This window comes from Geotrypetes seraphini, chromosome 15, assembly GCF_902459505.1.
Source record: "Geotrypetes seraphini chromosome 15, aGeoSer1.1, whole genome shotgun sequence".
In the NCBI taxonomy this organism is placed as follows: domain Eukaryota; kingdom Metazoa; phylum Chordata; class Amphibia; order Gymnophiona; family Dermophiidae; genus Geotrypetes; species Geotrypetes seraphini.
The window spans coordinates 54,233,312-54,245,721 of record NC_047098.1 but is presented as its reverse complement, the minus strand read 5'-3'; the positions used below and the strand labels follow the sequence as shown (position 1 = coordinate 54,245,721).

Sequence of the window (12,410 nt, the reverse complement as noted above, 5' to 3'; positions counted from 1 at the left end):
ATGGTCCATCTAACCCAGTATCCAGTCTTCACGGTGGCCAATCCAAGTCACAAGTTACTGCTTGAGAGTTACTATTAAAAATATGCCTAACTAATACTATACCCCATACCATAAACAGTTCTAGACAAACTACCAGACATGTGGAAGGCAAAACATGGGTGTAGTCAAGTGTGGCGTGCCAAATTTACATTTAAGTTTCTGCCAAAAATGGATTTCATTTTTAAAGTATTACTGTATTTCTTCAATTTTATTTTTGCTGGTTGCTTGAGTTCGTTAGTAGCAACCGATCTCAATAGTTTGCTCCATCAACTGTATACTATGTATATTGGTATTGGATCCCTAGTGTGTGTCAAATTAGGATCAATCCAGTGCAAATTGTAACCTGTTAACTGTATATTATGATTGTTTAACTTATAACCCGTTCTGAGCTCTTTTGGGAAAACGGGATAGAAAATGAAGTAAATAAATAAATTAATAACTAACCCCCTGTTTTACGAAGCCGCACAGCAATGGCCCCAAAGCCCTTTAAATCTCATGGGCTTCGGGGTCGTTGCCGCTAGCGCGGCTTCATAAAACAGGCCCTAAATCTTTGCTTGTAGAGGGAAAGGGGATGGGACTTGATATACCATCTTTCTGTGTTTACAATCAAAGCGGTTTACATATTATGCACATGCATCTATCTCACCCTTAGAAACTGGTTATAAGGCAACCTTTTCTTTAAGCCTTTACTACAACAGGTGCTGCACTGCAACATCTTATTTATATTTGTAGGCTTATGATATACTGTAATCGATTTTTATATCTAAAAATTAAACTTAATTTTTGACATATGTGAATTCAAATTTTACATTCTTTTATCTTTTGAATTTAACCTAAGAAGGTACGGTATGTAGTATTTCCTCTCGCCCCTCCCCTGCCAAATCATAAAAATATCATCTATATACGTGTACCTTTGCCAGAGTGTTATAGTAGTGTACATATGTTCTTTAAAAAAATTTACCCATGAGTGGCACCTAACAGAGGACCTAAAGTGAAGAACTGAAAAACATCAAGTAAACTGAAAATACTAGATTTTCAAGTACATAACTAGTAGATTTATTTGGAACGATAGACTACCATCTGGAATAAACACCCATGTTAACAGCAAATCTATTTGGCTGGAGGGGAAGAGAAATAGTTTTACTATTGGTCTTTACAAAAACACATAAGCGGCAACAATTGGTGCATTTGGGAATCTGCCCATAAGCAACAACACTGCAGAATGATTAGAGGTGCAATACAAATAATTCCTCCCTACACATAACGAAAGAGTTTGCTCAATATTGGAAGGGGGGGATGAGCGAGAGCTTTTTTCCCTCTCCTAGCATTTCTCTCCCCCGATCGAACACAGCCGCTGTTTCCTTACAAATGACAACTTTCCGAACGATGCGTTTCTCCATGTTCCACGGACATAAAAATCTCACCTGCCTGTACGTCTCCTTCCAGGGTGGTGCAGTGCCCTTGTACAGTGCCCGCCGTCTCATCGCCACCTCCATCTTCTCAGGGCGTGTACAGCAGCCGAGCAGCTAAAAAAACGATAATCGAAACCAAAAAACACCCAAGAGTAGAGGAGATCGCACTTGCAAGCTTTATCCGCGCCAACACTCCATTACCACCGGAAATGACCGTTAGCTACCGCCTCTCGCATGTCTTGGCATTCTGGGATTTGTTGTCCGCCGAATTGAATTTTCAGCGTCTCATCTCTGCTAGGGTCCTTTCCTCTTCACAGCCAGTCGGTTTTAATGAAATCCCCAAATGAATAAGCATCGCATCAACTTGCATGTATTGAAGCCCCAATATACGCAATTTTACGTTATGTTTTATCAATTCAACTAATCTAACGTCGGGAAATCAACTGGGCAGCCCAGCTTTCACTTTTTTTCTGCCAACTATCCTGAAGTACTCGAAAGCCATCCTCTGTAAATACAAGAGAAATAAATAATTGTTGCTTGAAAAGCAGGAAGGCTGCAAAATGTCCCTCAGTGAAAGGATTCGATGATATCTCTCATTTATTACTAAACAATGTGTATCAACCGTGGTCGTTTCTTAGGTTGCACTTGGTCTTACGTAGTACAAATAATAAAGCGTTTATTTAAATAGTACGTTACTACACCACAAATACAGAACTACTGTACTACTAAACAGAGTAACGTAGAGGAGACGCGACTGCCTTAAGAAAGCAATGACGTACTTCCGCTGGGAGATCGGCTAAGGAAAGGCTAGCGAATGACGGAACGGTGTACTTTCTATTGGTTCCAGCGCGGTGACGCGTTTGAAGGTGGCCCGCGCGGACACCGACGCCGGCTGGTGGGAGGAAAGATGGCGGCGTTGGCTGATCAGTGGCGGAACCTTTTGGCATCTCACGCGCTCTTTTCTAGGTTACAGAAGTGTTCGGGTACAGCGGCGCAGGCCTCGAGGCGGGCCCGGGTCCGAAATCTTATCTTCAGCTTGGATGAAGACTTCTTTGTGTGGGATAGCGAACAGAGCGCCTTCTGTACTGTCAACGTGCGGAACCTAAACGTGGGGCCTTCCACTCGCTACCAGGTATCCGAGGTCGTCTGAGCCTCTTAGATAAGCATTGGTCCTTTATTTTCATCATTATCGTATTTTTTCGTGATGGCATTCCTGTGGAACAGAACTTTCTGAGAGATGCGTATAGTAGCTCCCATTGCGCCCTTGAAATGCATCAAACCGCAGGGATTGAAGCGAGCGACGACGACTGTACTTCGGCAAAAATGTGCTTCCTTAGGCGCCTGCAGCAGATGAATCCAGAGACCAGTGGGATAGCACATACCTACCAGCAGCAGGTGGAGATAGAGCCCTGATTTTCAGGAGTATATCTGGATGCAATTCCCTCTTGCCAATCAGTCTGCTTTATCTCCAGCAGGTTGGATGGGGGTCTATCTTCTGGTTCCTGGTTGCAGCTCCTGAGGACGGAAGGCTGTTGCTCCGGTTGCTGCGGCTTCAGTTGAGCCTTGGGGTGTTGGCCGAGCTGGGCCAACTTTAGGGGCAACACCTGGGCCCACCTGGGTCCCTTCCCCACCCTCCCTACCATTGCAGAGAAGCTGAGGGGGGTCGGAGATTCCTTTCCCATATAAAAAAAAAAAACCCAAAACCCCCCCGGCCCTGGGTGCCTGCATCTGCAAGCCGCTGCAGCACAAGCTGTTGCCTTCTGGTAGGATCAGGAGCACTTGAGTACTTTTGTATATTTCTTATTTGGTTGTTGGGGCGCCTATGGCAGAGGATGCCGGCGGGTGTTTATGTGGCCAGTTATACAGGGGACATGGGGTTGAGTGTGGCGGCGCAGGAGGGCACATCTTTTTCCCGCACGGGCGATGCAGCTGCGGACTTGAAAACTTAGTTGCAGGAGTGGGCCTCTTCAGAGATGGTGGTTAACCTGAGTGAGTCCAATGGTGGGGGGGAGGGAAGGTGCAGAGCAAACTGGGATTCGACGGTTGGCAAGCTAGTTCTCTGCCTTTCTTCCCGGAGTTTGTCTATCTTATTTATGCACAAAGCTTTTTTGTTGCAGAAGACAAACTCCGGTACAGAGGGAGATGGGGCAGGGGAAGCCTCGGTTCTGGCGCTGCCGGTCCGGCCTCAGGCTGATGTAGAGGAAGATAGGGCCAAGTGGTGCAAGATCATGCAAGATTCTCGCCCTAATTTAGCTCGCACTCTGGGGCTCCTGGAGATTCCAGCGGGCCTGAGGCAGAGTTAGATGAATTGGTTACGGCTGAGGGTGATGACCTGGCAGTTCTGCGGTTATTCAATAAAGAGGAGCTGCCGGCATTTATTTCTAAAGCCTTGGAGTGCCTTCACATTTCGCAGTCAGGCCCAGGGGTGGCAACAACTCCCAACCCCTTAATGGCAGGCATTAGGAGACCTAGATCATTTCGAGTGCATGAGGCCATGCAGGAATTGATTGCTGCGGAATGGGTCACACCGGAGTATGGGCTTCGGGTAGCCAAAGCTATAAGACAATTGTACCTGATAGCTCAGGATGATTTGGTGACCTTCGGGATCCCCAGGGTCAATGCACTAGTAGCAGCCATAACTAGGAAAACCACTCTACCCGTTGAAGGTGGAGTGGCACTTAGTTATCCTCAGGATAAGAGAATTGAAGCTTCCTCAAAAGCATCTTGTGGGATGGCAGCCCTGACTCTGCAGACAGCTGTATGCAGTTCTTATGCAGCACGAGCTTGTCAGTGGGTCCAGGAGATCACGGATAGTCTGTTAGCGTCAGGGGACTCTTTGCTCCGGGAGTTCCCGGAGGTAGAGTCAGGGCTGACATATCTGGCAGATGCCTTGTATGATATGGTCAGGGCCTCAGCTAAACAAATGGCTCTATCGGTTGTCTTCAGGCAGCATTTGTGACTACCGGATTGGGCAGCGGACACCGCCTCTAAATTCCGTTTAAAGGTCAGTTGTTGTTCGGGGCAGATCTGGATAAACTAGTGAAGGATTTTGGTGATTCCAAATCCCAGTGGTTGCCGGAGGGCAGGCCTTAGGGTGCAAATAGATTGTTCTCGGCTAGGTTTCATTTTAGGGATGCCAGTAGATATAGGCCAGGGAAGGTGTATCAAGCCTCATTTAGGGAATCTTATAATTCTAAGTCACGGTATTCTCAAAAGCAGTCCTTTCATCCTGGCAAACCTGCTTTTTCCAGCTGGCCCGTCTTTAGTCCTCTCATCCAGGCCAATGACAGGATGTTGGTTCCTTCCGTCGGTCGTATGGGGGGCGGCTGTCCTGCTTCCTGGCGGAATGGGCCAACATAACGTCAGATCAATGGGTCCTAGATATTATTCGCTTAGGTTACAAGTTGGTCTCCACTGTCTCAGGATTACAAGCGCAGGTTAGGCTGGAGGCTACAGGAGGAACACCTGTTCAAAGGCATGCCGTTGGCATCTCCAGACTGGATAGTGGTTACAGCGGACGCCAGCCTGACCGGATGGGGGGCTTGGTGTCTCCAGTACTCAGCACAAGGCAGTTGGAGTCAGGAGGAGGCTCACTGGTCTATCAATATCATATTTTTTTTGTGTTGGCATTCCTGTGGAACAGAACTTTCTGAGAGATGCGTATAGTAGCTCCCATTGTGCCCTTGAAATACATCAAACCGCAGGGATTGAAGCAAGCGACGACTACTGTACTTCGGAAAAATGTGTTTTTTAATGCCTGATGTATCCTCTGGATTCAAAAGTTAATATATAGAAAAAAAAACTCATGTAAACCAAGTGATAAGGTACTTATTTCACAATGTGATAGCGTCGGTGAAGTCCCATGGGGTCCATTTTGGAGGATCCAAACCTCCTTCCTCTGGAGCGATAGCACTGAACTTCTGGAGGTAGAGAGCCTTGTGGAGCTTCAATACTGCAGCAAGAACGATGGACTAAATGGGACTTCACTGATGCTATCGCAATGTGAGATAAAGTACCTTTTCATGAGTTTTTTTCTATATATTAACTTTTGAATCCAGAGGAGGATACATCTGAAATTTGAACTTCAATTGATTTTTGGACTGGTGGCATTATTCATTGCACTATAGAATACTAGAGAGATCAGTGGTGTTAATTACCAGTTTGTGTGATTTTGCACGCGTTTCACAATTTATTTAGGGTCCAGTGATGTTTCACGCTCGAATAACCTGGTTTGGTTTATAAAGCTTTCAACTCGATATAACAGGCTGTTCCTGATTATAGACTGAGGACCCATCATAAAAACATTTAAAAATTGAAAACTTGAAGTTACAGCAGGTTATCTCCTATCATCCCCTAGTAGCCTTTATAACGTAGGTGGAATCTTTTTTGTAGCGATGCTTGAAGGACAAGGCATTTCTTAATAGACAAGAGAATTGGATTTGGAAATGCTCACAACTATTAAGGGTACACCGCAATGAAGGCTGAAGGTGGGTTGTGGGGATAGATATCATTGACACACACTGATCAGCAGTGTTGTGGCTCTACATGGGAAGATATTTGGCAGTTTTCCTTCAACTCATTAGAATCCAAAATGGCTCTAGCTTAAAAATTATTGAAGACCACTGCTCTAGTCAATACATTATGTACAATATGTCTATACATCAAAGCAAGCAATTGTATAGCCTTTCCAGAGAGCATTCTCTGAGTTTCTTTAAAATAATAGAAACTGTTAAAAACATTTTGCATATTACACAGTGGAGATTTCACATTAAGGTGATAGTTATGCTTTTAATTATATGAGGGCTGTTCAAAAAATTAACCTCCTTGCTGTTCTATAATTTGGTCCCTTACCAAAAAGGTGGCAGCACAAGTTGTGGTACACTTCTCCCTCCGAATTCACGGTTTCAGCATTTGCGGTTTCGATTATTCATGGTTTTTAGCTTGCTGGCTCCTCCCCCCAAATTACATCAGCTTGCATAGAGAAATCGCTGATTCCAAGCGTTTACAGAGAAAATCGCCGATTCCCAGCACTTTGTTCACCATGTTTTGCCTCTCCTTCAAGAACAGACTAGATCTCTCACCATGTTATTCGCAGTTTCACCATATTCACAATGGTTTTTAATAGAAAACAGCAAATAACATAAAAAAGTTATTTGCGGTTTTTCAGTATTTGTGGTTCTGTTAATCCCCTATCACAGTGAATATGGAGGGAGAAGTGTAGTTGTAAATGATATGTGTTTTCTCTCTAACTAAAGTGTAAATAATGTTCTTGGAACCACCCAATTTTGGGTGGACCTGTGGACCCAAGCTGGGTGTCAGATCTTTCCCTCTCCAGCCTGGGTGATCTAGCTCCTGCCCTCAGCACTCTGGTGTCTCAAGCTGCCCCTTCCCAACCCAGGTGAGACGCTCACCCTGGCACTACCTTTTAGACACAAACAATGATACAGGTTCCACATGCAATTGACTTATGCTTTATAAGAGGGAAAGACCTCAGAAGCCTGCACCATGCGCAGAAAAATCAATTCTAGCAATGGTTTGTTCAGCAGGACAGGTTTTCTATCATAGGTCATAAAACCCTCACAGCCAACCGATCGACAAAACTTATTTTCGCTAGTGTATTTACACCCAACTCTTTCAATCGGTGAAGACTTAACAAAAAAATGCACTTATCTGTTCAGAAATAAGAGCATAAGTCAATTGCATGTGGAACCTGTATCATTGTTTGTGTTTTGGAGGAGGTTCTTATCCATTGTTTTGTTTGGACTACCTTTTAGACAGCCAATTTTCATCAGCAGTGAGCAGCGTGACTGATACAAGCTGCTCGTGTCAGCCCTAAAAGCCTTCCTTCTGATGCAATTTCCTATTTTGCATAGGTTGAGTATGTCAGCTTGTTATTGGTCATGCTGCTAGCGAAGATCGGCTCTCTAAAAGTTACATGGCAGGAGAGATTTCAGGAGTTTTTAGTTGGTGGGGCTTGGGGATCCTTACCATCTACATGCAGATGTGCTACTACTGGTGGCTATGCCACTGCTTGGAACATTATTTTGAATGTCTAGGAATAAGATCAATAAGGGAAGAATGCAGATTGTATCATCTTTCAAAAATGTTAATATTTCTAATCTAATTTGCAATATCTGGGTCTTATTTTCCAGACGCTGCTTTGCATAAATCCACCCCTTTTTGAAGTTTGCCAGGTTCTTTTGAGTCCCACACAGCATCATGTAGCACTAATTGGAAATAAAGGACTAATGGTCTTGGAATTGCCAAAGCGCTGGGGGAAGAACTCAGAATTTGAAGGTGGTGATAAGATCATTAACTGCAGGTGAGAGTAACAGCGTATGCTGTGACAGAAGGTATTGCCTGAGTGATTATTTTCACTTAAAACCTCTTGCAGTGTTTATCAAGTCTTCTTTTTTTGGAGTTGGAGGAGGGCTGTGTCACTCCGTATTCATGACTAGGGTGAAATTAATTTAAATCAAGGTTTTCTCATTGTATTCACTTCCACTCAAGTCTGCTCACAAAAGGAATAGTTGCTTATTTAAATTTTATTTCTTCATAACTGTCAAAATGACAGTAATATACAGTAATAACATATATCTTTGCTCAAATATGAAAAATCCTCAAGGCATTCCTTTAAGAAATAGGATAAAATCAAAACATTTGATTCTGCCTATTCAAACATGTTTCATTCAGGCCACCAGGCCTTGCATTTCTTTGTGGCAGTGTTTGCATTTTGCATAGGTAGAGGAGCTTCATTAAAATATTAAATATATATATATATATATATTCCCACACTGGGTCTCTTACGGCCTGCTGCCATTATAGGTTTTCTCTTTTAAGGAGAGAATAATATGGTAAGCTTCAGGCTACACAAAGATCCCAAGACTTGTGGAGTACAAAGGGGTGCTGAAAAGTTCTCAGCCCAACCAAGAAGAGGATTATGTGGATATGGTTCAATCAGTGATCTGCAACGATGTCAAAACGTGGAATTTTGTTTCTGCAAATTGGCATTTAGCAAAAGACCACACTATTTTCAGCTACAGCTTGGCAAAATAATGCTCAGAATTTAGGAAGTTGGTTGGTTGAGCTGAGAACTTTTCAGCACCCCTTCGTATTCTGCTTAAAAGGTTTCACTTGCTTGCCCCTCCCTCCTCATACTTAGCACCTTGTGCAGGTATATAAATTTAGCACTTAAGAGGTAAGGGGTTGATTTTGTGTACATTGATTTGCAAAGGAACAATGGGGCTAAGATCTTTTTCTCAACTCTATTCCCCTCCTTTACAAAGCTGTGCTAGCATTTTTAGCGCCGGTTGCTACGGTAACAGATCTGATGCTCATAGGAATTCTTTGAACTTCGGAGCTGTTACTGCAGCGACCGGCGCTAAAAACGCTAGTGTGGCTTTGTAAAGGAAGGAGTATATTTTATGACATTTTTGCCAGAATTCATTAATAACCTACTTTTCCCTATAATCAAACCAGGACTTTAAGATCTACAGCCCACAACCTTCTTACCATCCCCTCATTGAAACATATAAGCACAATGAGGACTACAATTTTCTCTGTTAGCGCCCTCTCTCTCTGGAAGAGTATTTGGTAACATAAATTGTCTTTTTAAGGGTTACTTAGATCCAAGAAAGGTTTATACCTTCAGCCCCCCTTCTCTTGTTATTCTTCCCCTTGCATGTTCTCTTTCTCTCTATCAATTGTAGTTCTAACCCTTCCTTCCCCTCTTTTCCCGTTTTGTCAACGTCTTTAAAAATTGTTACTACTCCTGGTTTGTTTTTGTTTAAAATGTATTTTATTTAGCACATTGTTTTAGCGTTTTTGTACACCGCCTAGAAGGCTTGATTGAGTGGTATAAGAAATTTTAAATAAACTTGAGTAGAGAAGGGGAGAAATATTGGACCAAGGTAGGAGAGGGGGAGAAAGTTTAAGCCTTGGGAATGGGGCTCCGCCACTGAAGTTAGCTCAGGGTGCCATAACACTGAGCCAATCCTGGTTAGCTATAATAGTTACTTTTAATATGTTATTTCTGATAACTCTTCTCTCTCTGTAAGGGGTATTGCACTGTTCTGAAAGTCTAAGGGCTCCTTTTACAAAGGTGTGCTAGCGTTTTTAGCGTACGTACCGGATTAGTGCGCGCTACCCAAAAACTACCGCCTGCTCAAGAGGAGGCGGTAGCGGCTAGCACGCGCTATTCTGCGCGTTAAGGCTTGTAAAAGGAGCCCAAAATGCTGAGTATCTGGGCCTTCATGGTACCTTTAAAGCAGCGGTCTCAAACTCACAGCCCAGGGATCACATGCGGCCCGCCAGGCACTATTTTGAGGCCCTTGGTATGTTTATCATAATTACAAAAGTAAAATAAAACAGTTTCTTGATCATATGTCTATTTCGCTATAAATTACAATATGATTATTAAGACTTAGCCAAAAGGGTTATAAACTATAAAGAGTTTTACCTCATGCAAAATTGTCATTTCTTTAAGAAGACGTTAAGTATTTTTTTCTGAGGCCCTCGAAGTACCTACAAATCCATATTGTGGTCCTGCAAAGGGTTTAAGTTTGAGGCCACTGCTTTAGGGTGAAGCACAGGAACTATTTTATTTCTCTGTTTCCATCTCCTTTTCAGGCCCTATATATCAGAACTAGCTGAAAAAGAAGTGAGTGTGGGGATAAGGCAGAATGTGTTAAAGCTATCTTCTACCTTGTTTGTCCTGTATTGATACAAGCCATGATCAGTTATTCAGCATTTTCTTCTTTTTGGAACACTGAGTGGGACTGTTTTGTTGATGTTTTAAGATTAAAATTAGATTTCACAGCCTCTTGCTCTCTGCTGGGGACATCGATCCTAATCCTGGTCCTCCCAATTGTCCCTCAGCTTACTCATGAAGATCACACTACAATCTAACAAATCTTATTTCTGTTCCTCTCTTCCCTCATTCCTCCTCTCCTCCCTCCTTCCGCTCTTCCTCTTCTGAGCAGAGACTGTCTATTGTATGTTAAAATGTACAGCGCTGTGTACACCTTTTCAGCGCTATAGAAATAATAAATAGTTGTAGTAGTAGGGAAGGGATATTACCAAATGGAAAAGGACTTCTGGTTTTTGTTCAAAACAATGCTAAGAATGCTACAACATCTGATCTTCTCTTTGTAAATATTAATCTAGGACCAGCCCCATTGCTGAAAGGATTTTTACCAGTTCAACTACCCTGACATTGAAACATACTGCATGGTATCCTAGTGAGACAGAGGAACCTCATCTGGTGCTGTTAACCTCAGATAATGTAATAAGGTAAAAATTAGCCATCTATTTTTCCTCCAAGGTGTGTAGCTTGATTTTGTTTCTCTTTAGTAGTTAGGGTGTAAAGGTTCTATGCCAGGGGTGTCCAATGTCGGTCCTCGAGGGCCGCAGTCCAGTCGGGTTTTCAAGATTTCCCCAATGAATATTCATGAGATCTATTTGCATGCACTGCTTTCATTGTATGCTAATAGATCTCATGCATATTCATTGGGGAAATCCTGAAAACCCGACTGGATTGCGGCCCTCGAGGACCGACATTGGACACCCCTGTTCTATGCACTGCCTGGAGATCTGTAAAGTTGGCTTTAATCTTCAAGTTCATATGGTAAGATACAGTTTTGCTCACAGAAAATATAATAAAGTAGTGAGGAACTTGTTACATTTTGTTTCTTCTTTTCATAGAATATACAATCTTAAGGAGCCTTTGACACCAGTGAAAATGATCCCGCTTTCAAATTCTGAGGAGGAAAGTGTGCTTCTGCCTAAAGGGTTAGTTCTGCTTTATGTTTTTAACAGTCTGTACTGGACAGTAGTGCTGCCCGATTCAAGAAAAAAATTTTTGATTTGATTCAGCCTATTGAATCGATTTTTCGATTTGATTTTCCTGCCCAATTGGGTGTTTTTTTCAAACATCCTGGTGGGTTTATTTTATAGCCTCTTCACCCCCTTTGCCTTCTCCTAACCACACTGGCGCTGTGGTGTAAACAAAATAAACAAAAAAGACTTTCCTCTCTGTTAAATCCTAGCTCACGTTTGCGGTCTAACACCAGCTCTGGCAGGATACACGTTTCAAATCTGACATATTGTAATCACAAAACATAATAAAATTAGTTTTTCTACCTTTTGTTGTCTGGTCATTATTCAAATCTTGTTGGTCCCAGGCTCTGGTTGTCTTCTGATAACTTGCTTGTCAGGGTCTCCTTCTTTCTTCTTTCTCCGTGCTAACCATCCATCTTCTATCTCTGTCCTCCTCTTCCGTTTCCCTTCCCTTCCCCGGAGGTCTGGCATCTTTCCTTTTTTCGTCTCTATCCACAGATCCACCTTTTCTCAACTACCCTGTCATCCAGCATCTCTCCCTCCTTCCCCACCACCACAGGGTCCACCATCTCTCCCTTTTTTTTCCCAACTACCCTCCTATCCAGTATCTCTATCCCCCCTCTACACCATCCCTTGTGCCCAACTTCGCTCCTTTTCTGTTCCTTCCCTCCCTCCATCCCATTGTTCACCATAAATAAAGCCAGACAGACCTACAACACATTCCGAAAATCAATTAAAACCGCTCTTTGACAAATTCCTTGCCTAATCAGATGACCTCTCTCAGATATTCTTTCCCCTTATAACCCCAATTTATTATGTAACACCATTCCAGGATTTAAGGGCAAGTTGGATGCATATCTTCTTGAAAAACACATTGAGTAACTAAGGTATTCGCCAGGGTAGACCTGGCTGGGCATACGCATGTGCGGATTGCCGGACTAGATGGACCCATGGTCTGATCCAGTGCTGGCATTTCTTATGTTCTTATGTAACATCTTTCTTCTCTCATGTATTCTTTCCCCATGCTTCTCCAATTTATTATGTAACATCCTTCTTCTAGCATTTTGTAATTCGCTGATTGTCCAGCCTTCTTTCTATGTGAACCGCCTAGAAGTCAATTTG

At 42.9% G+C, this 12,410-nt stretch overlaps 2 protein-coding genes across 3 annotated transcripts in view; one reads left to right on the top strand and one right to left on the bottom strand.

Moving 5' to 3' along the window:
* RPAIN (RPA interacting protein) overlaps positions 1-2,184 on the bottom strand; it is a 34,024-nt gene extending 31,840 nt beyond the window's left edge. The window contains exon 1 of one of the 2 annotated variants that reach the window (XM_033921418.1): positions 1,464-2,184. In XM_033921418.1, the coding sequence (XP_033777309.1) occupies positions 1,464-1,535 (72 nt within the window). In that variant the 5' untranslated portion in view covers positions 1,536-2,184. The remainder of the gene's footprint in view (positions 1-1,463) is intronic. The other variant, XM_033921417.1, reaches the window with a different exon arrangement.
* Positions 2,185-2,245: 61 nt separating this feature from the next.
* The window catches only part of NUP88 (nucleoporin 88), a 67,884-nt gene continuing 57,719 nt past the window's right edge, over positions 2,246-12,410 (top strand). Inside the window, exons 1-4 of the mRNA XM_033921415.1 lie at positions 2,246-2,583; positions 7,604-7,773; positions 10,617-10,742; positions 11,154-11,240. Coding sequence (XP_033777306.1) covers positions 2,266-2,583; positions 7,604-7,773; positions 10,617-10,742; positions 11,154-11,240 — 701 coding nt within the window. The 5' untranslated portion in view covers positions 2,246-2,265. The remainder of the gene's footprint in view (positions 2,584-7,603; positions 7,774-10,616; positions 10,743-11,153; positions 11,241-12,410) is intronic.